General features: G+C 35.6%; 1 protein-coding gene across 12 annotated transcripts in view; it reads left to right on the top strand.

Annotated features, from left to right (window-relative positions):
- Positions 1–26,354, top strand: part of CDC27 (cell division cycle 27) — a 75,640-nt gene that overhangs the window by 19,737 nt on the left and 29,549 nt on the right. For 8 of the 12 annotated variants that reach the window (XR_010408664.1, XM_064583139.1, XM_064583138.1 and 5 more), the window contains exons 3-11: positions 6,340–6,487; positions 8,056–8,181; positions 11,694–11,791; positions 12,529–12,683; positions 12,784–12,995; positions 13,967–14,081; positions 16,914–17,047; positions 24,919–25,018; positions 25,986–26,193. Coding sequence is in view for 11 of the 12 variants with exons in the window: in XM_064583139.1 (XP_064439209.1) it covers positions 6,340–6,487; positions 8,056–8,181; positions 11,694–11,791; positions 12,529–12,683; positions 12,784–12,995; positions 13,967–14,081; positions 16,914–17,047; positions 24,919–25,018; positions 25,986–26,193 (1,296 nt within the window). In the remaining variant the exon portion in view is untranslated. The remainder of the gene's footprint in view (positions 1–6,339; positions 6,488–8,055; positions 8,182–11,693; positions 11,792–12,528; positions 12,684–12,783; positions 12,996–13,966; positions 14,082–16,913; positions 17,048–24,918; positions 25,019–25,985; positions 26,194–26,354) is intronic. The other 4 variants (XM_045888705.3, XM_045888704.3, XM_045888702.3 and 1 more) reach the window with 1 other exon arrangement.

Below are 26,354 nucleotides of genomic sequence, written 5' to 3'. Positions count from 1 at the left end.
TTTCTTACTATGTACTAGGCTCTTTACATACTTAATATTAATTCCTTATTTAATCTTTAATAATCCTATAAAGTGGACATTGCTATTGCCATTTTAGAAAGGAAGAAACTGAGACCAATGTTCACAGGCAGTAAGGGGCAAATCTTTCTGATTCCATTTTACGAAGGGTAGCAAATACATGCCACTCTGATTTATGATAGACATCACTAATCTGTCATACTACTTACTCCCGTGGAACCAGCCTTGGAATTCTTGTGGACACGGTGTTGCTGGCTGATAGTACTAGTTGATCAGAGTCGGTATACTAGATGTAACCTGTTTTCCCTTTTGCTCCGTGGCCTCCCACGTCACTAGTGGTAGCTGCTATGTTTTAGGGAAAGACACCCCAGAGGGCTAAAGAAGTAGATGGATAGGACCCTCTGAAAGCCAAATTCTTGAATTTCACTAGTTCCTTGTCATCCATTTGTCTTTCTCCTAAGAGTTGTATAGTTAGCCCACCTAAGACAGTGGTATAAGCAAAGTGGTGTAAGAGAGAATGTCGGCTCACATGTTCATTAGCCATTTGATCTTAGGTAAGAAGTTATTCTGAGCCGGGGGCGCCTGGGTGGCTCAGTTGGTTAAGCGACTGCCTTCGGCTCAGGTCATGATCCTGGAGTCCCGGGATCGAGTCCCACATCAGGCTCCCTGCTGAGCAGGGAGTCTGCTTCTCCCTCTGACCCTCCCCCCTCTCATGTGCTCTCTCTCATTCTCTCTCTCAAATAAATAAATAAAATCTTTAAAAAAAAAAAAAAAGAAGAAGAAGAAGTTATTCCGAGCCTAATTTTCCTCATCTTTAAATTAGGAAAAGAAGTATCTGTATAACACGATCATTTTCAGCACTAACTATAATAATCTACTGTGGTTTCTGGCACGTAGGAAGTCCTTTACAAGTTCCTCTCCCCTAGCATAGTCTAATACAGTGGCTTTTCAGATTTTTTTTTTTACTCGTCTTATATACGATGCACTCTGATATTTTTCTGTTTGAGTGTCGTTATTGTTTTAATGCAGGTTGATATCCACTAAATTGATTTCACAGTCCACAGTGAATTGAGACTTGCTGTTTGGAAAAACTGTCCTAATCTTATCATCTCCCTCCATATCCCCTTTTGCCATTGTAAGCACCTATTTTTCCTTCCCACTGCCAATACCTGATATCCTTGACCAAGGTTTTTCTCCATTGCTAATTGATTAACTGTTGGACAGAATATAGATTCAGCTTTTCCCCTTGTCCTAACAGATAACATGTAGTACCTCTAAAATTTTCTAAGATTTTTAATTGTAATTATATATATTTAGCTGTTGGGAATGAATAGAAATGGGTGGTTAGGAACAAATAGAAACAGTCATAGACTATATGGGCAAAGAATACATTAATACAATTGATAGGGTAGGTCCTTGGAGAGAGAGGAGTTATTTGTGTTTAGAAAACTAACCAGATGTAAGTTTTGTGTGCATTTTATTTTATAAGGAAATGCCCAGGGCCTCTGGGGAAAGATGAAAATTTGCTATCTATGAGACCATATGGGACTGGTGATTGTACCTGGTGAAAAGCAAAGAAAAAGAGGTAGTTGAAGACATTGTGTCAACATGTATTCCCTAAGTTATTTTGACGGTCCTCATGAAAAGCTCACAGTTGCTTGAAATCTAGTGTTCTATCTTGATGTAGATTTTGCATCCTACACTACAAAATGTTTATTTTTAAGTATGAATACATTTTATGTGTTCACCATAAAATTGTTCACCGGTTTCTACCTGTCTTAATGATTAATGGGCCAGATGTAGAAATTGCACTGGGTGTATTGATTTCAGTAAATTGGGTTTAGTTGAAGAGAAGTGAACCAGAGTAAAAGGTTCAGCATCTGTTGCTCTAAGCTATGATATTGAGAGCCCAAACTCACAGAAATACGTGACTACAAATGGCAACATTTTTAAAAAAACTTCTTTACCAATTTATGTTAAGGTCATCATTGAGGGGAAATGTCCGGAATGCTACTAATGATGTGGCATAATGTTTCATTTTTAGGTCATTATTGGAAAATTTAATACATATATCTAGTCTAAAAATTCAGTCAGTTTGTTACATTTAGGGAGGGGGGCCTCCAAAAGGATGTCTGGCCCATTGGCCTAATGTTTTACTATCATAGTTAAATGTTTGCCAGTGAAAAAGATGATGCTATTTAATTGTCATAGTTTTCATTTTTATAATGTGTTAGTGATTAAGACTTAACTCTTCCCAACAACCTTTTTTTTATACGAGACTCAACTGTTTCATTGCATTAACTTAGCTGTTTCACACAAACATCACACACACCAAACTCAATGCATGCAAAGCTGGATTTATGTTAGCACACTAATCTAAGACATCTCTTACTAAAAAAGCTTCCTAACTGGTTTTCCCATATCTACCCTTCCCTGCCTCTTCTCTTTCCACTTCCTAAATCAACCCATTCTCTTTACTTTTCTTAAAATGCTTCAGAGGATTTATCCCTAAATCGTTAGACAGCTTGCAAAGCCCTGCACAATCTGGCCATCTGCTTTCTCCTTATGTATGGCCACTGCCCCTCCCCCCTCCCCACCAACACTAAAGAGCCTTTCTGAAACTTCCTCCACCCTCTTACCTGTGGTATATTTACTCTAAGCATGATTTCAAAGTATCTTAAACCATTAACCCTATCATATACAACAAATATAAAACCAGTTAGTATTGAAATTTAGGATGTAAACAACTAGAGAAAATAAAAAGTGGGAATAATATTAAAATACTGAAGTTGTATATGTAAATGAGGTATTGAACAAAAGAAATGACTCTAAAGGATGGAATGAATCATGCAGCATCTGAAAAGCAAAGCACCCAGGCAATTGAAATCCTTCAGCAAAAGAAAAGTTAGTAATGAAATGGAATTATTTGAGCTTGTGGCTCAAGTCATGTATGTATAACCCATATTACTATCAAATGACTATTCAGATATTATAAATTTAGGAGAAAGCCAATGATAATTTAATAATAGCACATATAGCTCTTACTATGTGTCAGGTACTATCCTCAGTACTCTCTTATTATTAACTCATTTAATCCTGGTAGCAACCCTTAGAGATCAATATCTCTATTCATTATCTCTATCAATATCCTTATTTTACAGATAAAAAAATTGAGGGACATAGAAGTTAACCTGCCATAAGTCATGAAGCTAGTAAGTGGTGGTGCTGGAATCTGACCCCAAGCAGTTTGGCTCTAGAGTCCATAGTTCTAATGCATGTGCTGTACTGCCCATCCTTGATTTAAGGACTTAAAAGATAATCAAGATGAAAAGTGTGTCACAAATCATAGATGATTTCATAGGTTCTATGCCCTTTGAATACTCACAATGTTGAGTTCATGATAAGGCCGCAAACAGAGTAGTCTAACCTCTAAGCAGTTCTCTATGATAATTGTAGACTTTATCAAGGCTAGAGAACCTTCATCTCCTCAGACTTCTAAGTCTTGCCAAAACTGGTCCACTTTGGAAAAAGGCTGCTCATTTACATTGTAAGTCAACATCAAGAAGGGGTGTCTTATCTGATTTGAAATCTTTGAGGGACTAACTCACCTTCCAATTTGATGGAAATGTATCTGGAGGATGCAAGCCTAAACCCCTCTTAATTATTTTGGACTTACATGAAATGACCTTTCAGTTTTTGAAGCCTAATCTGTTTGTGAGAAGAGGAGTTTCAGTATTGTTCCACAACTTCTTTTTTGTTTTTGCTTTTTTCCCTTAACAATGCATTCTAGAAATATTTCTATGTCTTTCTTTTTCTTTGACATTTCTAGAGTGTTCCATCATATGGATATACCATAATTTAACTAGTACATGATTGATTTCTCAATATTACATTAAGAGTGACTGTGTGGAGTCAATGTTCACTTTATTTCTGATTATAAAGTATATTATGGACCTTATAATTCCCAATCGCATATTTTAATTAAGGCTCTAAGGATGGTAAATAAATGTCATGCAGACATCTATAACCATTTCTAGGTCCTGTTGCTTTGATATCTGCACATTTACTAGTTAGCCATGGTCAGCCTTAGAATTTTTCTGAATTCAGCACTTGAGGCAGCCACTGTCAGTCAGTTGGAGTTACTGTTCCAGATGAAATCCATTTGTTAATAGTCTATGCTTTTTAGCTTTATATAACTCCTTACTACTGATTCAGTGTTTAGGACTGTCCAGTTATTTCTGGGGAGCCTCGAAAACCACCCAGGTCTCTCCATGTCTTTCACAACCCTTCAAGTTCTGGATTTACTTCAGTATCTTATCCTTTCATTAACCTTAAGGTGTGCTTAAACTTCCAATCCATATTCCCATCTGAACTGGTAGATTTTAAGTTATTACACTTCAAAAAGGTAACTGCAGTGTGACACTAAAATCACACACACACACACACACAGAATATTTGGTATCTTTATGTTATTAGGGAATTTTACTGCAGTGAAAATGGACCTAAGCATAATCAGGTATTTGTAAACAAAACATTTGATGAAGGATTGTTATGGCTAAAAGTTAAACTAGTTTTGGGGAGCCGTTGTTTATTGGTGTAATCAATAGTTTTTAAAAACTTATAAGGCAAAACTAGGCCTTTGCAAAATCAGGAAGAAATCACACTTTCTAATTTATGTGAATTAGCACTTACAGTTCAGTGAAATTAACAATTTGTTCTCACTGCAGTAGAGTTCCCTATTCATTTTTTTTGCTTCTGATGCACTAATACTAGGTACATCCCATTAACATGTTGCCAGAATTTCTTATCATTTACTGCATATCATTCATTGCATATTTTTTTTCTACTAGGGTTTCATGAAAAATCATAAGATGGACTAGAGAGGAAGGGTTTTATTAGTTTTTGCTTGCATCTGTATATGACCCCAAAAAAACCTTTGTAAGAGTAGACTTTCAAATTACCTACTTTTTTATCCCAAACTTTGAGTGAAGTTCACTTTTTAAGAGGATGTGGCAAATTTATCTTGTACTTTAGAACAATGATCCTCAAACTTCAGCATGCATCAGAATCACCTGAAGGGTTTGTTACAACACAGGTTGCTGGTCCCCACTCCCAGAATTACTGACTTAATGTGTCTGAGATGCAGCTAAGGATTTCTGTTTCTAACAAGATCCCAAGTCATGCTGATGCTGGCAGAGGGACACACTTTAGAACCACTGGTTTAGAATATCCTTCAGCCCACTGAGATTATTATATAACCCATTTTTAGAAGCACAGATTTGTGATTTTCCCTCTATCTCTTTTGTTGTTTCATCTACAGCCTTTCACCTGGATTGGTTGGGAACTTGCAAGGATAGAAGTGAGGTGATGGTCAGTTTGGAAGACAGTAAATAAGGGAAAAAATGCCATATTTTATTAAGTAAAAAGGGATATTTCCTAATTTTTTTTTTAAAGATTTTATTTATTTATTTGAGAGAGAGAATGAGAGACAGAGAGCACGAGAGGGAAGAGGGTCAGAGGGAGAAGCAGACCCCCTGCTGAGCAGGGAGCCCAATGTGGGACTCGATCCTGGGACTCCAGGATCATGACCTGAGCTGAAGGCAGTCGCTTAACCAACTGAGCCACCCAGGCGCCCCGGGATATTTCCTAATATTAAGACTAGAGGACAGTTTGAATAATTCCACTCTTGCCATTGCAGGGCAGTATAATTATTATTGCTATAGAAGTGTTAAGTCTGTCAATTGAATGTTTAAACATTGTGGGTATTCACAATGTAGAATATTCTTTTGTCTTAAATTATCTTGGATATAATTTAGTGTATATTTGGTGTTAGAAATAAGGGTGTTTGTTTTTTTTTTTAAATCTGGTCCTTTTTTAATGTAGAAAATAATCTCAGATTGATAATTAGCTTTATAACCCTGAGTTTCCCTCTCATGAAATTTAACTTCTATTCTCTCAAAGAGTCTATTAGAAAAATATTACAAAAAAACAAGACAGTTTACTGGTAGTCTGTTTTAAAGGTAGGTGCGGGTGTGTGGGTGTGGGCATAAGCGCGCACTTTTCTTAAGGATTTATAGAAAATACCATGACTGTCTTCACTGTATTATTTCCTTGGTTCTTTGTAAGAAGGTAATCAGGACTTGGGGAACTAAGATTTCTATCAGTAAAGTATTTCTCATTCAGATTTGGATTAATAAATGATTGTTTTATATTAAATAACATGACTAATACTTTGTTGCTAAACTTGTTTATTGCCAGATAAACAGTGATTACCATTCAACATACTGAATAATAGCCATTCTTTTTCATATGTGCTCTTAGTACACTCAGAGGAAGCCTTGTTTTTATTGGCAACCTGTTATTACCGCTCAGGAAAGGCATATAAAGCATATAGACTCTTGAAAGGACACAGTTGTACTACACCGCAGTGTAAATACCTGCTTGCAAAATGTTGTGTTGATCTCAGCAAGTAAGTTTTTAAATCTTTTCTATCTAATTTTGTTTACTTACACTGTAAAATTTTGGATAAAATCCTTTTGATAGATTAAACTCTGATTCCCTTTCTCCTCTTTTTTGATAGTAGAGATTTGTCTATTTCAGTAACTTAAAATGTTTATACTGTTGCCTGTGGCATTACCATTTCTGTTATGGAGAGATTTCATTGTTATGATAATAAATAATAGAATTTAGCTCTGGAGAAACTTAGGTTATAACTAATTCCTGTCATTTTCCAAAATTATCTGAAGTGTAAAACCTCCTTACCTGTTCACCTGAGATTAACGCTTCATTGTGTCTAGGTAGTTGCGTAATATTTGCCTTTCAAGATCATTCTATCTGGGAACCACTGCTCCTACCCCTTTGAAGCAAGGGGGCAGATTCAGGAGAACACTTCTTTTGAACATTACAATTAAATCAAGTCAGCTGTCCCTATTCTGAATCTGGAGGCAGCTATAGATATAGGTAGTTATCTTCTGTTAAACTCTTTTCTGTGCTGAAAGAGATGCACTAATGCTAAAAGTGACTAAATAGGTAATTGTAAAAGCCTATATGTGAATTTAGTTTGTAGGTTTATAGTGAGAGGACACAAATAAGCCTCATGAAGTCTCCACAGACTAATAATATTGTATTTGTCCACTGTCTAACTGATGACTTTTAAATTAAAGCTAACTAAAATATCTATAAAATTTCTGAAACATTTGTTATTAAATTATTTTTATTTCAAAGATTCTAATGTTAAATTCTTAAAAATTTATTTAACTTGCTAATTTCTTAAGCCAATTCTTAACCTTAGACATTCTTATCCCATTTATAAGTATTCATGGTTTTTTAAAAGTCTCTCTGACAGTAAAAGAACTATAGATATCACCTTTTATGTTTAGGATATGCTGTGTAAACTTACTTGAGAGTTTTCCACATGATGTTTGGAAAAAACTTTAAAACAGAAACCATTACAAACTCTGATGTGCTAAAAATATATAGTGAGGTCATTTTTTTTCCTTTGGGGAACACTTATGATTTTCTATATCAAGAAAACATTAATTGACAAATAAAAAGAGATGAAGTGCTATTCAGGTTTCATTTGTAAACCTAAAAATGACTGAGACCATTAAGTATGCAGTTTTTAGTTAAAATCTGCTAGACTTGTTTAATTTGCTTGCTGATTCCTATTTCAAGGAATTATAGAACTAAAAAGGGCCACTACATCTGTTAATGAAGAAACATTCCCATTTTCCCCCAGTATAATGGCCTTCCATTTCTTTTGACATGAGTAATGTGTATGTTGCTCAGACTACATTTGTACATACAGAGACTAAATTTAACTGGTTCTGTTTTTAAAGACAAGACTGGAATTTTAAGATCATAAATTCCCAGTCTTCCAAGTAATTCTAAATACATGGTTATTACTGTTCTAAAGGTGCTATGGACTTCTTATTTTATCTATCTCCATATAAGGAAGTACATTGGTAATGAAGAACGTCTTTACACACAGTACTTTTTATACTGACTTTTGTTAATCTGTAAATTTGTGTTTTAAAGGCTTGCAGAAGGGGAACAGATCTTATCTGGTGGAGTGTTTAATAAGCAGAAAAGCCATGATGATATTGTAACTGAGTTTGGTGATTCAGCTTGCTTTACTCTTTCATTGTTGGGACATGTATATTGGTAAGTAAGAATGATTCAAGTTACCAGAAGATTGTTTCCAGTGCTAGAAGTCTTTGCAATTAAAAAAAACTTACATTATCTGTGTTTATCAAATAGCGCTTGGCTGAAGAGTACACACAGTCTTCTAGTTCTATGACCTTGTTAAACCTATAAAGTAGTAGAGATGTTGATCCCATTTTTGACTATCCACTTTGCCTTAATGATAGTAGCTACAGCAACACTACCTAATAAATAATTGAGTGCACATATGGTTTGTTTGTTTTTTTTTTTTACCTTGGGTGCGGAGAATATCTTCATGTGATCCACTGAGGAAAAAGAAATGAGTGAAGTTTTTTCTCTAATATTAAATATCACCTTTGCTCCTTAGAACTAGGCTTGAAGGCAAGTTTCAGTAATAAAGAATAGTAATTCCCATCTGGTTTACCACACTAATTTTGAGGCATGTCATAAGAAACTTTCTACAAGGGTAGTTGAAATAATAGTGATTTGGAAAGAATTTTAAATGTATTTAAAATTTCTTTACATTTATTTAAATTTAGTCTTTTGAAAGCAAGTGAGAATGAATTCAAAGTCATCACTATAATAATATTCGCACTGATTTTTATTCTGAAATATTGTGAGTTGGGGACTAGAGGGTGGAGATATAAGTAGGTAATAGGAATTGTTCCAGCTGCCCATGGGAGTGCATCGCATGTATAAATGTAACCTGTTACATACTGTAGGAGAAATGGTTGAGGATTGCTTTTCTAAAGAGTTAGGAAAGCATCTATTTTAAGATAAATTGAGGCTAGTTTGAATAGTAGTTTTTTAAAAACCTTGAAAATATCTTTTTGAACAGAATAAATTATTTGGCTGAATTTTGGGGCTCATTTTCAGATGACACCACTCTTTAGAGAACAGGAGTAAGTAAAGATATAATATCAATATCTTTATTTATTTTAGTAAAAGGACTTGGAGTAATGAATTTTAGTTCATGCAACTATGATTATTCTTATCATTTATTCAAGAAATTTTGAGATCTATCCTCCATTTATGGCTAGCTAGACACAGTACTTAACGCTGGGAATGTGATAAATAACTCACAGTCCCTGCCCTCAAACTCAGAAGTTTGTAAGTTTTTATCATCACAATAAAAATGCTGTGATAAAATTTGAGCAGTATTTTGTCTGAAGGAGGAAATAATTAGTTCTACCTGGTTAAGAAGGAGGGGTAATCTGAAACAAATAATACATTTTATGTTAAAAAAGAAAAAAAAAGAGGAAGATAGCAGGAAGGAAAAAATGAAGGGGGGGAAATGGGAGGGGGAGACGAACCATGAGAAACTATGGACTCTGAGAAACAAACTGAGGGTTCTAGAGGGGAGGGGGGTGGGTATTAAAGAGGGCACATACTAAATGGAGCACTGGGTGTTATATGAAAACAATGAATCATGGAACACTACATCAAAAACTAATGATGTAATGTATGGTGATTAACATAACATAATAAAATAAAATTAAAAAAAGAAGGAGGGGTAAGATGGTAAGTAGGAAAGACTTGGTAGAAACAGTTTTGTTTCTTGAATTCTCAGTAATAAGAAAATTAGAAATTAGGAAATTAATTAGAATATGGTGAAGTATTTGAATGGACATTTCACCAAAGAAGATATACAGATGGTAAGTAAGCACATGAAAAGATGTGCCAAATCATTAACTATTAAGGAAAGGCAAATAAAAAACACCATTAGAAACCACTACACACCGGTTAGAATGGCTAAAATAAGAATTGACAATACCAAGTGCTGGTGAGGATGCAGAGCAACAGAATTTCTCATGAAACATAGATATGATAGAATTATAATGATAGAAACAGATCAGTAGTCAGATCAGAGGGTAGAGTTGAGGCAAGAGTATGGCCATGCAGAGGCAGGTATGGTTTCTCTGGGCTGTTGGAACAGTTCTGTATCCTGATTGTGGTGATGGTGGTTACACAAATCTATACATGTGATAAAACTTCATAAAACTGTTCATAAACGAGTGCATGTAAGAACTGCTGAAATCCAAATAAAGTCTGTGGTTTAGTTTATGCTATTGTCAATTTCCCAGTTTTGATAATTGTGCTATGGTTACGTCAAATGTTGTCATTGAGGGAGCTGGGTGTAGGGTACATGGGAACTCTGTTATTTTTGTAACTTGTATATGAGTCTAAAATTATTTCAAAATAAAGTTTAATAAAACAAAATAAAGTGCTAAAATCACAAAAATACTATATATGTGTTACTAATTATTTTTAAACAAGATTATTAAAAGCTTGAAGGTACAGCTGAATCAGGCCTTAACCACGAAGAAGGGTTTTTCCCCCTTTCTTTAAAAGAATAAGGATGGGTTCCTTTTATTCATCATAAATATTACAAGGTGAAATATCCAGTGGGAGAAAACTCTGCTCCAAAAAAGTGGCTTTTCATTTCAGCCATCATGTATCTGTCTTATGACCAAAATTGTACCCAGTAATCTAGATATATACCTGTTGTAGTTTTATAGCTATAGCTTGTTAGGGTATCTTTTTTATCTCTCTTTTTTTTAAGATTTTTAAAAATTTTTATTTAGTTGAGAGAGAGCAAGAGAGGGAGAGAGCACAAGCAGGGGGGAGCGGCAGGCAGAGGAAGAGGGAGAAGCAGGCTCCCCGCTAAGCAGGGAGCTTGATGCGGGACTCAATCCCAGGACCCCGTGATCATGACCTGAGCCGAAGGCAGATGCTTAACCGACTGAGCCACCCAGGCGCCCCTCTTTTTTATCTCTTTATTGGTCTTTTTGTCTACAGTAGTTCATGAGACTTCTATGTTCAGGACACAACCAATAATAAGTCTGGTTCTTAGATTAACTGGTTTCTTCCCAGTACCATCTAAATAATTTTTCACCCCAATTCTTTGGGAAACTTTTCTCATTAAGAGCTGCCACCTCGGGGCACCTGGCTGGTTCAGTCAGTAGAGCATGCAACTCTTGATTTCAGAGTTGTGAGTTCGAGTCCCATGTTGGGTGTAGAGATTACTTAAATATAAAATCTTAAAAAAAAAACCCACCACCTCTACTTCATTAGAAGATCTGATTATTTAAAAATGCTATATTTAAAGCATTTAAGTCACTTTCAAAATTACCACTGGGATATTACATTAAAAATTAAGAATAAGACTGAAATATTTGGATATTGTCCATCTCTCCTTCAGTAATTCTAGTATCTGACAGGAAATTAAAAGCAATTAAATTTTCAAGAAGGCGTTGATAGTTTATTAAGGTAACATTCCCTTCAATTCATGTTCTTGCTTTCACCGGACTTTTGATTTGAACTGCCTTAAATAGAGATCGGAGAATGGTAAGAAGGGGAAATTGGTAATTTAGGGACTTGTCAAGAAGAGTGCTCTCAGAACTTATATATGTATTGTAAATACATATATAACAGTACCTAATTTTTTGTTTGAAAAATTTATAATGTTTTGGGTTGTGTAGCTTGTCTAATCTCTTTGTTTGTCTTTACAGCAAGACAGATCGGCTTGCCAAAGGATCAGAATGTTACCAAAAGAGCCTTAGTTTAAATCCTTTCCTCTGGTCCCCCTTTGAATCATTATGTGAAATAGGTAGGTTTGTAGAGGCAGCTAGGGGGGGGTTCCCCTACTTACTCTTTTTTTCCTCCTCCTCAATTTTTGGAAAGTGATACAAATTATTCACAAGAAAAATATTTTTCAAAGCTAAAGGCTGTTAAAATTGAGAACAAGAATTAAGGCAATAGAATCATGTTTAAGGAATGATGTGGCCTTGTGTTCTCTAGAATGAGTTGTATTGTGAGTATAACACTAGCTTTCTAGGTAAGGAAAGAAATTAATAGAATGCCTGGAGCAGAAACTGTTAATGTAAATAAGACCTGGACAGTATGGGGAAAGAGTGCCTTGGTATATGTGCTCTAGGATGCATGAACGATCATTTTAAAACTGTGTATGTATACATGGAAGTGCTTAAAACTTAACTGTCTATTGGGTTTCAGCTCTCAACCATCACTCCTTACTTTGAGTAAAGTGGGAACTAGTTGCTTTCTGCTTTAAAAGAAACACAGAAGTCTGCATTTTCCGATGATTTATTATATTTAAAATCAGTGTTATTGTAGTTCCATTTAATTTCTAAATTTATAGCTTTATCTGAGGGGTAAATTTTTATAATAAATTGATAGATGGACTTTTGGGAGGTAAATTTGATTAGCTGAAACAGATAGGAGAACTTTAAAACACTGGATAAGGCCTTATTTCCACTAATTTGTGCATACTTGAAAAAAGATATTAATCCTCATCTCAGAGGCATACATTTTTTTTTCCCTTTACAGGTGAAAAGCCAGATCCTGACCAAACATTTAAATTAACATCTTTACAGAACTTTAGCAACTGTCTGCCCAGCTCATGCACAACACTAGTATCTAATCATAGTTTATCTCACAGACAGCCTGAGACCGTTCTTACAGAAACACCCCAGGACACAATTGTAAGTGTATCATATGCTAGTGTTCAAATATTATGAAAAACAGGAAAGAATGACCTAAATAATGTATCATAAATGACATGGTAGAAATTTTCTGTTTCAGGAATTAAACAGACTGAATTTAGAATCTTCCAATTCAAAGTACTCCTTGAATACAGATTCCTCAGTGTCTTATATTGATTCAGCTGTAATTTCACCAGATACTGTCCCTCTTGGAACAGGAACTTCCATATTATCTAAACAGGTTCAAAATAAACCAAAAACTGGTCGAAGCTTATTAGGAGGACCAGCTGCTCTTAGCCCATTAACCCCAAGGTAAGACAAACAAAACATACTTTAAAATATGCTATAATAGTAAATGATCTATAATAATTCATATTATTAGTAATATAAATTAATATGAACAGCAACTTCTAAATCATTATGGAAATGGAAGCATTTAGTAAGTCAATAATGGACCTGTTTTGAAAATGAAGTAAAAGAGATACAATACCTGTGATAAAAATTTATTATTAAATATTAGAGAAAAATGTAAAACTCTTAAATATGCCTTCTTCAGCTACTGTATGTGTTAAAAGATACTGTCTTTTTGGCTGTGTGTCAGTGAATATCAGTGAACCTTTTGAAATGTTGCAATGCTTTTGTTATAATCAGAGTTACAGCAGTGATTATTGTTAAAGTACTGTTTTCCAAACCATGGAAGAAGGATTGACACCTATCAATAGGAAATATTTTGTCAAAATTATTAGAGGTATATATGTGTATAAATACAGGAACCCAGCCCAGAGGATACCTATCCAAAAGTGTCAAAATAAAAAATTCTGTGTTAGAACAGACACTATGAATTGGGTCCCGGGGCCAGAGAGTTACTAAAATAGCATGACCATGAGATTACAACAACACCCTGAATCCACAGATGGATTCAGTGGTCTCTAGAGACAGTCTCTGGAACTGTGTCTAAATCCCATAAATTCCAAGAATTTTAAATAATTTGATCATTTGGATCTTTGCTTTTACAAAGCCATTCTTCATTTCCAGTAAATCTCCTGAGATCAGTGGTTGTTGCTCAATTTAATTCCTTGTTTGATTTTTTTTTCGTTTTAATTTAGTAATGGTGGGTGGAATAGTCTACATTCACAGCTTATTTTAAATCTGCCCCTCAGATCCTCACTGCCCCCAAGACTGATTTGCCATTCTCTTCCTTTTAGACCTTCTAATTTAAGTATACTGCTGCTTTATATATGCCTTGATGACTTTTTGACACCTTGATTTCAACCTCTTCTCAGTTTTGGGATTTTGCCATTAGAAACCCCAAGTCCTGGAGATGGATCCTATTTACAAAACTACACTAATACATCTTCTGTAATTGACGTGCCATCTACTGGAGCCCCTTCAAAAAAGGTATTTTCCATGTAAAATGCAGTTTTGATGTTGATGAAAGAAATTTATTTACAATTCCAATCTGTTAAAGGCAATTTCAGAGAGAATCTAATTTTATATAATGACTACTGCCTTAGAGTTGTTGATCTAAATGTAAAAGAAGGCCATCATTGTCATAAGCTGCTGGTTATATAGTAGGAGACATAAAGCTGGTTGTTCTTTGGCCATGTAAAATTATAACCTCCAAGTATAGTTTATTTTAGCATGTAGCTAAATAAACATTCAGATTTTTACTTTTGATTTGCCCTTTTTAAACAAAATTAAGATGGTTTCTATCACTTTGAATATAAATAACAGAAATTACACCTGCCATTGTTTTACTTGTCCCGACTGTATTTATCTTTTAAGTGTACTAATTAACATGAAAAGAAATTGACTTGCATAAAGCCAGCTATTTCTGATAATAAAGTTTTTTATGGCGGATTCTCATAGGTGTATAGTAACTTTATAGTAAATGTGTAATAAAATAAAAAATATTTGACAGTATCCTTATAGTAAATACTGCAACAAGTCTTGAGACTTTTAAATAATGTTCTTTTCTATAGATCTGTGGCATTAAAGGTCAGAGTGCCATTTCCTTGAAACAGGTCTGTGATACAGGGTTACCTTCTGTGAGAATTAAATTAGGTTATGTATTTAAAATGCATATTGCCATCATTAATAGATGTTTAAGAAATGGAAGCTAAGTAAGTCATACTAGTATATGACTGATATAAACCCTTTACCCTGCTAGAGACTTTTGTTCTTACTCTTTTTACTCCAAAAATTCCTTAGAGTCTGTGAAATTTTGTTTCTATAATGGCATCTTAATGAGTAGTGATAGAAACTCTGAGAGTAGTAAAAAAAAGGCTGCAAAGTACTGAATGTATGGATTACCTTAAATCTCATTTTTAAGAGTTGGCAGCTACCTGAAGTATAATTGTGGAAATTAGTCTATTACAGTTGTAAGAAGGCATAGTAGGATAGTAATCAGCATGCCAGATGAAGTAGGCCAAAACCAGCAAGCCATAGCAATCAAGGACAAGTTAGTCAGTGCTGGGTAGGTGATTTCAGTACCCAAACAATAAAGCCATTTGCTGTCTCATCCTCTTCTGCCCCTGTTCTCTTCTTACCCTGCTATGAGACATTCATAGGAAAGCTCTACTTGTAGTTCTGCATGTAGTATCAACTAAAAATATCAAACTGAATATTGTGTGCAGATCTTTGTTAAGTAAGGAAGGGCCAGAATTGACTCTAAGTTTTGTCCCTTGGGTGAATGTAGAGGTTCCAACTTGGGGAAGGAAGAAGAGGAAGGATTATAAAGTTTTATTTTGAGGTGGTAGTAAATTAGATGAAAATATTTAGTGAATAGTCAGTCATAGAGGAAAGAATATGGCCTGGTGATAGAAATAATAGTTAAAGCTGTCAAAATAGCCAGGCTCTCCTAGGAAAAGAGAGTAGCAAAGGAACACAGAGCATACTTAATTTAAAACAGTGGAAGGAAGAAGGGCCTGCACATGAAGTGCTCAGACAAATAATCAAGATACCGTACTATTTTGGAAGTTATACACAGTTTCAAAAGGAGGACGTGAGCAGTGGTGTTGAATACATGAAAGGCCAAAATAAGGCTTTCATATCTGGTGAGAAAGTTATTATTAGTTATTAATTATAATTATAAAGTTTGAGAATTATGTACAGTGGCTATCAAAGTAATAAATTTTGAAGAAAATTGGTAGTAAAAAAAATAAAAATATCCACTGATGCAACAGTCACAGATCATTTTATAAAGAAGTGATGAAAATGAATAGAAGTAAGGTAATAAATTAGAGAAGGCAGAGGGGCAGGAAGTCTTTTTTCTCCTCCACGGGAACAGAGACCCAATTAATGAAAAATTGAACACACTAGAAAGAAATGTAATTCTAAGAGCAAAATGCTTAGAATATGGAAAATAATCAGGTAATTTAAAAAAATTTATTCCTTTGAACTACTACAGAATATCTTTAAGTGTCAAAGAAGGGATATAAAATCTTCTTGTATTATTATTTTTTATATTAGATCATAAATCTGGGTTAGATCATAAATCTTAAGAGTAGTAGCTGTCTTAAAATTCTTGTAACACTTAGCTCCACCTGGAAAATATGTAATTATAGGCTTTTTAGGAATTTTCAGGAATCTTGAGCCTTTCCTTAAAACCTAAAGTGAGGGGGCACCTGGGTGGCTCAGTCGTTACGCATCTGCCTTCAGCTCAGGTCATGATCCCGGGATCCTGTGATCGAGCCCCGCATTGGGTTCCCTCCTCCGCGGGAAGCCTGCTTCTTCTCCCACTCCCCCTGCTTGTATTCCCTCTCTTGCTGTCTCTCTGTCTGTCAAATAAATAAATAAAATCTTAAAAAAAAAAAACTAAAGTGAAAAATGAAAGGATAGTATAAAGATAAAAATACTGAGGTTAAGCATCTGCCTTCAGCTCAGATCATGATCCCAGGGTCCTGGGATGGAGTCCCACATCAGGCTCCCTGCTCAGCAGGGAGTCTGCTCCTTCCTCTCCCTCTCCCTCTGCCACTTCCCCGGCTTGTGCTCTCTCTCGCTCACTCTCTCCCAAATAAATAAATAAAATCTTTTTTTAAAAATGCTGAGGTTAAAATGAGGAAATAGTTTGATGTTAATCCTAATATATTAATTGACATTAATAATGACAGTAATTTGTGTTTTCAGATGACAGTATATATTATGAAATCTTGCATTGGGAAAATGTAGATGGGAGCATCATGGTGTCTTTTACCATTTTCAGTGCAATTTATAATTCACAAACCTTAGACTTTTTGTGTTTTACAGTCTGTTGCCAGAATCGGCCAAACTGGAACAAAGTCTGTCTTCTCACAGAGTGGAAATAGTCGAGAGGTAACCCCAATTCTTGTTGCACAAACACAAAGTTCTGGCCCACAAACAAGGTATTTATTATGGTGTCATTATTTGATATTCTTGGCTTTTCTTGCTATAAAATATGACTTTATTCACTTTAGGCAGGTTTTGACTTTCCCAAGAAGTCTAGAATGACTATTATAAATTTTGAATGTGTCAAATTAGAAATTTCTAGGGGCACCTGACTGGCTCAGTCGGTAGAGCATGCGACTCTTGATCTTGGGGTTGTAAGTTCGAGTCCCACGCTGGGTATAGAGATTACTTAAAAAATAAAAATCTTAAAAAAAAATTTTTCAAACTTACTGAAAAGACTAGTGTAATTTTTAGTTGAGTATTTTAATACAAATCAAGACAAAGGTAACCAAAAGATCTTTTTATTTTACTCTAATTCCCTCATGAATTTGTTTAAACTAGATATTCTGAACACTCCTCTAAAATAATTTTCTTATTACATGACCTTCATTGGTCAAGTACAGATAGGTTTCATTCTCCCCTTCCCCTATTTGCACTTATATATACAGATCATAAAGTTAATCTGGTAAATCTTTAAATAATCCACTGCCACACAGAAATGGTGTTAAGTAGGGTTTCTTTTTTCTGTTGAAGTACTCAAAAACAAATCATAGCTAATACTTTAAAAGAATGATACAACTCTGTCTCCTTGTAAAATAGTGAACATGTACCGTAAGTCTTAAAATAGACACAGATGTACATATACCTTGACTAATATAAAAGGCTTCAATATTTCTGAAATGCCAAGATGGCAAGTCTCATGACTGCCCACTCACAGACAAGGTGACAGGAATTGCCTGGAGCTCAGTTATGAGAAGGAACCTGAGGGCTCCTGCAGAGCACCATTATATAGGCTGAATAAATGCTAATCCTAAAGAATATATAAGCATAATTTATGGAATTATACATTTCACTTAAGCTAAACAATTATACTAACTTTAATAAACATCAACTTTTAATGATTTTGTGGGGGTTTTTTGTATTTTATCTCCTTTATTGCCTATTTAGTTTCCTACAGTTGCCATAACAAAGTTACTGCAAACTGGATGGTTTAAAACAACAGAAGTGTATTCAGGGCCATGCTCCCTCTGAAGCCTCCAAGGGAAGATCCTTCCTTGTCTCTTCCAGCTTCTGGTAGCCCCAGGCATCCTTAGTTGGTGGGAGCATAACTCAATATGTGCCTCTGTCTTCACATGGTCATCTTCCCTGTGTGTCTCTATATCCAGATTTCCCTCTTCTGCGGACATCAGTCATACTGAATTAGAGCTCACCCTAATGACCTCATCTTAACTTGATTATATCAACAAAGAGCCTGCGTCCAAATAAGTCCCATTCATAGGTAGTGGAGGTTAGGGCTTCAGCATATTTTTGGGGAAACACAGTTCAACATAACATTGCCTTATTAATAATTATTCTTTATTTTGTCTTTTTAGAGGCTGTTTTAGTGTTTATAGTATGTATTCTAACTTATCAAAGTCTACCTTCAAATAATGTTGTACCACATCATATATAGTATAAAACCTTATGATAGTGTGCTTTCATGCTCCTCTCCCCATCTTTATGCTATTGTTGTCATAGATTTTACCTCACATGTATGTAAACCCGATTGTGCATTGTTATAGTTTTTCCCTTAAATAGGCAGTTATCTTCTAGAGAGATTTTTTAAAGTAAGAAAAAGAAATCTATTTCGTATTTACCCACATATTTACTATTTCCGGTGCTCTTTATTTCTTTCTATAGGTTCACATTTCAATTTGGTATCCTTTTCCTTCATCTTGAAAGACTTAAAATTTCTTATAGTCCAAGTCTGCTGGTAATGAATTTTTTCAGCTTTTGTATGTCTGAAAGAGATTTTTATTTCATCTTTGTTTTGTTTTTGAAAGATACTTTCACTAGATAGAGAATTCTTGTTCATAGTTTTTTCTTTAAAGATGTTGTTCTACTGTCTTCTCGCTTGTTTCTGACAAGAAGTCTGTCATTCTCATTTTTTGTTCCTGTGTATGTAATGTGTCTCTTTTCTGATAGTTTTACAATTTTTATCTTTGATTTCTGATTTTAAGTCATTTGATCATGATGTGCTGTCGTGTAGTTTTCCTCTTTCTTGGCCTCCAAATTGATTGAGCTTCTTGGATCTGTGATTTCGTAGTTGTTATTAAATTTAGTTAATTTTTGGCCATTATTTCTTCAAGTATTTTTTCTGGTCCTGTCCCCCTCTCCCCTCCTGGGACACCGAGTATGTGTTTATTAGACCATGAAGTTGTCCCTCACAGTTCAGTACTGTGTTCATTTTTGTTTGCAGTCTTTTTCCTCTGTTTCATTTTGGATAGTGTTTATTATTATGTCTTCAGGTTAACTAATCTTTTCTTCTGCAGTGTCTAATCTGCTATTAACCCCAACCAGAATGTAGATATAGTTTTAATCTCAGATGTTCTATTTTTTATCTCCAGAAGTTTGATTTGGTTCTCTCCTTTAACATGTCCATTCTTTCTTCTACCTTTTTGAGCATATGGAATATATCTATAATAGCTCTTTTAATGATTTTATCTACTGTCCTTACTGTGTTATTTCTGGGTCTGTTTTTTATTGATTTTTTTTTCTTTTCATTATAAGTTATATTTTCCTGCTTCTTTGTATGTCTAGTTTTGTTGTTGTTTTTATGCCAGTAAATGTTGGAAATTTTACGTTGTTGAGTGCTGGACTATTTTATCTTCTTTTAAGTATTTCTGTTTTATTCTGGGAGGCAGTTACTTGTTAATAGTTTATTCATTTCAGGTCTCGATTTTTAAGTTTTGTTGGATAAGACAAGAGTGGCCTTTAGTCTAGACTAATTTTGCCCCACTATTGAGGCAGTATTCTTTGAATACTCAGTGACGTGCTGAGTATGAGGTTTCTTCATTCTGGCTATTGAAAATACAAGCTACTCCCAGCCCAGGTTGAGCTCCAAGAGTTGTTCTGCCAGCTCCTTTGCAGTAGTTCTTTCTCTAGATTCAGGTAGTTTTCCTCACTGTAATACTGTAGTAAGTTCTGGTACTAATTACCCAGAAATAGCATAGACTCTGCAGGCAAGATCATAGTCCCAGCAAGACTTAACAAATCTTGTTGACTTAGCAACTACAATTTCAAGGGTTCCCTGGGCCACCTTCACTTCTGACCAACTACCTACAAATTTGAGGGTTCTTACTACCCCCTGAGGTTTAATATGTTAGGATAATTCATAGAATCTAGGAAAGTTCTATACTTACAGTTTTATTATCAAGGATACCAGTCAGGACCAGACAAACGAGGGCCCATAGGATGAGGTCTGGGAGGGTCCTGAATGCAGAGCTTCTGTGTCCTTTCCCCTGGGTGAGACGTGTCACCTCACCAGTGCATCAGTGTGTTCGCCAACCAGGAAGTTCAACTGAGTTTTGGTAGTCAGAGTTTTTTGTGTTTGTTTTTTTTTTAATTTTTATTTTTATTTTATTTATTTATTTATTTTTAAAGATTTATTTATTTGAGACAGAGAGAATGAGAGAGAGAGAGCACATGAGAGGGGGGAGGGTCAGAGGGAGAAGCAGGCTCCCCGCTGAGCAGGGAGCCCGATGCGGGACTCGATCCAGGGACTCCAGGATCATGACCTGAGCCGAAGGCAGTCGCTTAACCAACTGAGCCACCCAGGTGCCCTGTTTTTTTTTTTTAAAGATTTTATTTATTTATTTGACAGAGAGATAGAGAGCACAAGTAGGCAGAGAGGCAGGCAGAGGGAGAGGGAGAAGCAGGCTCTCCCCGCTGAGCAGGGAGCCCAATGCAGGACTCGATCCCAGGACCCTGGAATTGTGACCTGAGCCGAAGGCAGCTGCTTAACCGACTGAGCCACCCAGGCGCCCCGGTAGTCAAAGTTTTTATTGGAGTTACATTACATAGGCATGATAGATTGTGTCATTGGTCGTGTGATTTAACTCAATCTCCAGCCGCTGTCCCCTTCCTAGAGAAGGTCAGGCTGTTAACACCCAGCTGAAAGCTTCAACTGTCTAATCACAGGTTGGTCTTTCCAACATGGCCAGCCCAGTATTCTGAATCTATCTAGGGCCACCACAAGTCATTTCATCAGCATAAACTCAGGTGTGGTCTCAGGGGCCCACCATGAAGAACAAAGACACTCATATCGCTTGAGAAATTCCGAGCATTGGGGCGCCTGGGTTTCTCAGTATTAAGCATCTGCTTTCGGCTCAGGTCATGATCCCAGGGTCCTGGGATTGAGCCTCGCATCTTCTCCCTCTCTCTCCCCCACTCCCCCTGCTTATGTTCCCTCTCTTGCTGTCTCTCTCTGCCAAATAAATAAATAAAATCTTTAAAAAAAGAGAGAGAGAGAGAGATTCAGAGCATTTAGAAGCTGCTTCTCAAGAATTCAGGACAAAGACCAGATGAGTTTTTTATTATAACACACTCAAACAGTTGCACTACTCAGTTTCAACTGCAGATTCTAGGAAAACTTCCAGCAGATCTTTGAAGCTCTCCTTCTTTGTAGCTCTCCCCTTTCTAGTACTCTGACCTTCATATTCTAGCTGCCTTCACTTCTTGTAAGTCTCAACATTTTCTTCTCAACACAGGAAGACCACTAAGTTCTGTTTGGGTTCCCTCTCCCTGCACTGTGTCCTCAGAATTCTCAGGCATATGTGCTTGCTGTCCAATGTCTGAAAAGCATCGTTTCATATATTTTGTTCAGTATTAATAGTTGTTTAAGATGGGATAGTAAATCTGGTCTATTTTACTTCATTTACAATTGGCAGTGGAAGTCTGGTTTTTTTTTTTTTAGAAAGTTTTTTTTTTAGAGATGATTAGAATAGCATAGTTCTCTTAGCTAAATTTCCCCAAAAAGTTTGTATGTCATCATTTTCTCTACATATATTAACCTCTAAAAATAATTTTTATATTCTTTCCAAGGCATCTTCTTATAACTAGCATTCATACTTTATTACGAAACCATAAGATGATACTACTTACAAAAACTTTTTATTTTTCTTAAAGATTTTATTTTATTTATTTGAGATTGAGAGAGAGTGAGAATGAACATGAACAGGGGGTGGGGGGGGAGAGGCAGAAGCAGACTCCCTGCTGAGCAAGGAGCCTGCCTCAGGGCTTGATCCCAAGACCCCAAGATCACCACCCGAGCCGAAGGCAGACACTCAATCGACTGAACCACCCAGGCACCCCTACAAAAACTTTTTAAAAAAGTGTTTAATATAACCGGCACATAATCACATAGGTAATAAGTGATAGAATTGATTTCAAACCTCAACAATCTGATTCTAGAGCACATTCCTTTCATTCTCAAATTCCTAGTTAAAAAGATGCAAGTTATAAAGAGATGAGTATATTTCATGTGCTACGACCAGTGTTTCAAACTCACTCAGTATCCTGCTTCATTTTCCTGATGCCTGTCAGACTTCGGACATTTTTTTCTTTTGTCAAATTGCCCTTCGGAGCTAACAGAACCGTAATGAAAATTATGATTAGGAAGAGTTTGTCTTCTTCATCCTCCTAGCCCCAGAATCATCTTACTATTATTTTTACTTCTACCCCCACAAGATTCATGTTATACTCCTGCAACTTTTCTTGGCTTTTAAGAAGTCTCAGCATTTTTTCTCAGGCTTGTCCTTCCTATAAACTGCTCCATGGATGAAATTATTCCCTCCCGCTTCTCAGGCAAACTCTTTTCTATAATTAGGTAATATTATTGACAACATATAGTTCACATTTGTAGCATAAATGACATAGTTGTTCAAATAAAGAATATTGTACTTTTAAAAATGAATCAACTTCTATAAAAGGCAAAACTATGGAAACAAAAAAGATCAGTAGTGCCAGGGGTTGGAGGGGGGAAGGATGAGTAGGCAGAGTGCAGAGGATTAGGGCAGTGAAAATATTCTGTATGATACCATGATGGATATATGTCATTATATATTCACACGTACCTATAGAATGAACAAAACCACGGGTGAACTCTATCATAAAACTGTCGACTTTATGATGCATCAGTGTAGGTTCATCACCTATAACAAATGTCCCACTCTCGTGAGGCATGTTGATAATGGGGGAGGCTGTGCATGTTGGGGGCAGGGGTATATGGTACATCTCTCTGTACCTTCCCCTCAATTTTGCTGTGAACCCTAATCTCCTCTAAAAAAATCCTAGGGGGACACCTGGGTGGCTCACTCGGATAAGCGTCTGTCTTCGACTGAGGTTATGATCCCAGGGTCCTGGGATCAAGTCCTGCATCAGGCTCCTTGCTTGGTGGGGAGTCTGTTTCTCCCTCTGCCTGCCACTCCCCTTGCTTGTGTGCTCTCTCACACTATCTCTCTGACAAATAAATAAATATATAAAATCTCTTTAAAAAAAATAAGTAAAAAATCCTAGGGATGCCTGGGTGGCTCAGTCGGTTAAGTGTCTTCCTTTGGCTCAGGTCATAATCCCAGGGTCTTGAGATCGAGTTCCATATCAGACTCCTTACTTGGTGGGGAGCCTGCTTCTCCCTCAGCCTGCCACTCCCCCTCCTTGTGCTCTCTCTCTCTCTCTCTTGCTCTTTCTCTCTCTGACAAGTAAATAAAATATATATATTTTAAATATTTTATTTATTTATTTGACAGAAAGAGAGAGACACAGTGAGAGAGGGAACATAAGCAGGGGCAGGGGCAGAGGGAGAGGGAGAAGCAGGCTTCCCACGGAGCAGGGAGCCCAATGTGGGGCTCAATCCCAGGACCCTGGGATCATGACCCGAGCCGAAGGCAGACGCTTAACGACTGAGCCACCCAGGTGCCCCTTAAATCTTCTTTTAAAAATTAAAAAATAATAATAATAATAAAATCCTAATTTTAAAAAAATGTATTGGATCGCCTGGGTGGCGCAGTCAGTTAAGCATCTGACTCTTGGTTTCAGTTCAGGTCATGATCTCAGGGTCGTGAGATCAAGCTCCATGTAGGGCTCTGCACTCAGTGAAGAGTCTGCTTAAGACTCTCTCTCTCTCTCTCTCCCTCTGCCCCCCACCTCAAATAAATCTTTTTAAAAAGTAAAATAAAAAATTAAAAATACATATAAAAATGTATCATAAAATAAAATTAATTCATCAACCTAAGTGACCTCACTTTCTGTAATACCTACATTGAGATTCTGTCTTTTGAAAAGGTAAGAGCAGCCTGGGCTTTCTGTACTCACTGGTCAGTGTCTCTTTAATTCTTAGAAGCCTCTGTGACTCAAATTCAGGTAACTAGTGGGATTTCACATAAACTGTAAACCGTTTAGTCCATAGACTAGCCCACTTTCAGGTAACTTGAGGTTTTAAGTTTGCTTACTTTCTAAGAATGGAATCCTTGTACCTTAGAAGTTTGCCTTTTAAAGTTAAAAAAAAAAAAAATGTACCCGGGCAATTATTAGATTTCTTTGGTTCTAAACAGAATAAACCTTGATGTGGTAGTTTGAATTTATAGGGAAATAATAATTGTTCTAATGGTATTTATTTGTTGGCAAATATCCCACATTTGGACTATCCATGTCCAACTTTCTTTTTTTCTCTAATTTGCTATGGTTGCAAAAGAGGGCTAGAGAGAATTAGTTTATAGATGTGTTTATTATTTATTGATACACAGTTTTTATGTGGATTGTTTTAAGTTCAAATTAGCAATTTCAGATAGAATGAAGCTCTGTGCTGTAATCTTTATTATTTTATGGTAATACAGATAGCTTTTAAATTCTTAGTTTTCATAGAGGGATGACAAACGGACCGACCAAACTCATCATCTTTAGAATACAAACATGATGAATGTGTTTTTTTTAATGTATCTGAATTGAAACAATAAGTAATGCTCATAAGCTGGGTTTTTTTTTTTAATGTCTACTTTTATCATTTTTTTAGTACAACACCTCAGGTATTGAGCCCCACTATCACATCTCCCCCAAACGCACTGCCTCGAAGAAGTTCACGTCTTTTTACTAGTGACAGCTCTACGACCAAGGTAATCTAAAGATTTCCATATGTCACATTTACTTAAGCTTCCCCCTCCATCTCTAATAAATTGAGAGACTATTTAAATTTTTCTAATGTTTTTTTAATTTATAAAGCTGTCGATAACATTTATAAATTTTCTTGGTTCTTTAATAAATATTATAAAACATTGTTCAAAGGACAAAATTGTTATGATGGGAAACAGATCAGTGGCTATTAGGAGTTAGGACTTGGGGGGAAGATATGACTACTAGAGCATAGCACAAAAGAATTTTTTTGTGTAGTGGTCAGACAGTCCTATATCCTTATTGTGGTGGTTGATTACATGAAGCATACATGTGATAAAATTTCATAGAACTATCATGTCAAAAAAAAAAGTACATGTAAAAACTGATGAAATCCAAATAAGATGTGTAATTTAGTTGATAGTATTGAACCAATTCAGTCTCCTGGATTTGATGATGCCCTGTGGCTATGTCAGATATTCTCACTAGGAAAATTAGGGGAAGGATAAATTTCCTGTGTTTTCTTTGCACATTTCTTTATACAAGGACCTCATTATGCCCTTGGTAAGTTTTTGTTGGTCCATTGACAAATATTATGGATAATTTTTAACTTTGACATGAACAATTCAACAATTTTATAACTTACCAGTTATAATGCTCTGAAGACAATTAGGTAATATTGCATCCATTTATTTTCTTATTTTTAAATAATAAATGAAAGTTATACACTTTCAGAAAAGAGCAACAAACAATACTGATTTACCTTATATACTAGTTCATTAATACAATTTATTTTCAGAATTGTTGCATTTAAAATTAAATGACTTTGAAATTTTTTATTATAAATTTTTTCTGAGAAAAATTTAGACCAGTCAAAACTATATATTTATTTTGTGACTAATACTTGAGAAAGGATTGGGAAGTCTATAATACATGCGTTTAACAAATGTGGAATTTTCCTCCTTTTTACAGGAGAATAGCAAAAAGTTAAAAATGAAGTTTCCACCTAAAATCCCAAACAGAAAAACTAAAAGTAAAACTAATAAAGGAGGAATAACTCAACCCAACATAAATGATAGCCTGGAAATTACAAAATTGGACTCTTCCATCATTTCAGAAGGGAAAATCTCCACAATCACACCTCAGATCCAGGCATTTAATCTACAGAAAGCAGCAGCAGGTCTGTTTTAAATGCTTAATATCTTCTTTGTATTTTATTTTATTCACTTATTTTAAGTAAGTTTTTTAATGTTCATTAAAGTACCTTCCATTTTTTCTAGATAGATGTTGGAATTTTTAATAAATTATTTTGTATTAGCCTTTCTAGAAAACCAAACTGTT

The sequence above is a fragment of the Mirounga angustirostris genome, unplaced genomic scaffold (assembly GCF_029215605.1).
Source record: "Mirounga angustirostris isolate CCGP_5_RB_7025 unplaced genomic scaffold, mMirAng1.0.hap1 SCAF_17, whole genome shotgun sequence".
NCBI classification, from domain to species: Eukaryota; Metazoa; Chordata; class Mammalia; order Carnivora; family Phocidae; genus Mirounga; species Mirounga angustirostris.
This window is presented reverse-complemented; position numbering and strand designations above follow the sequence as displayed.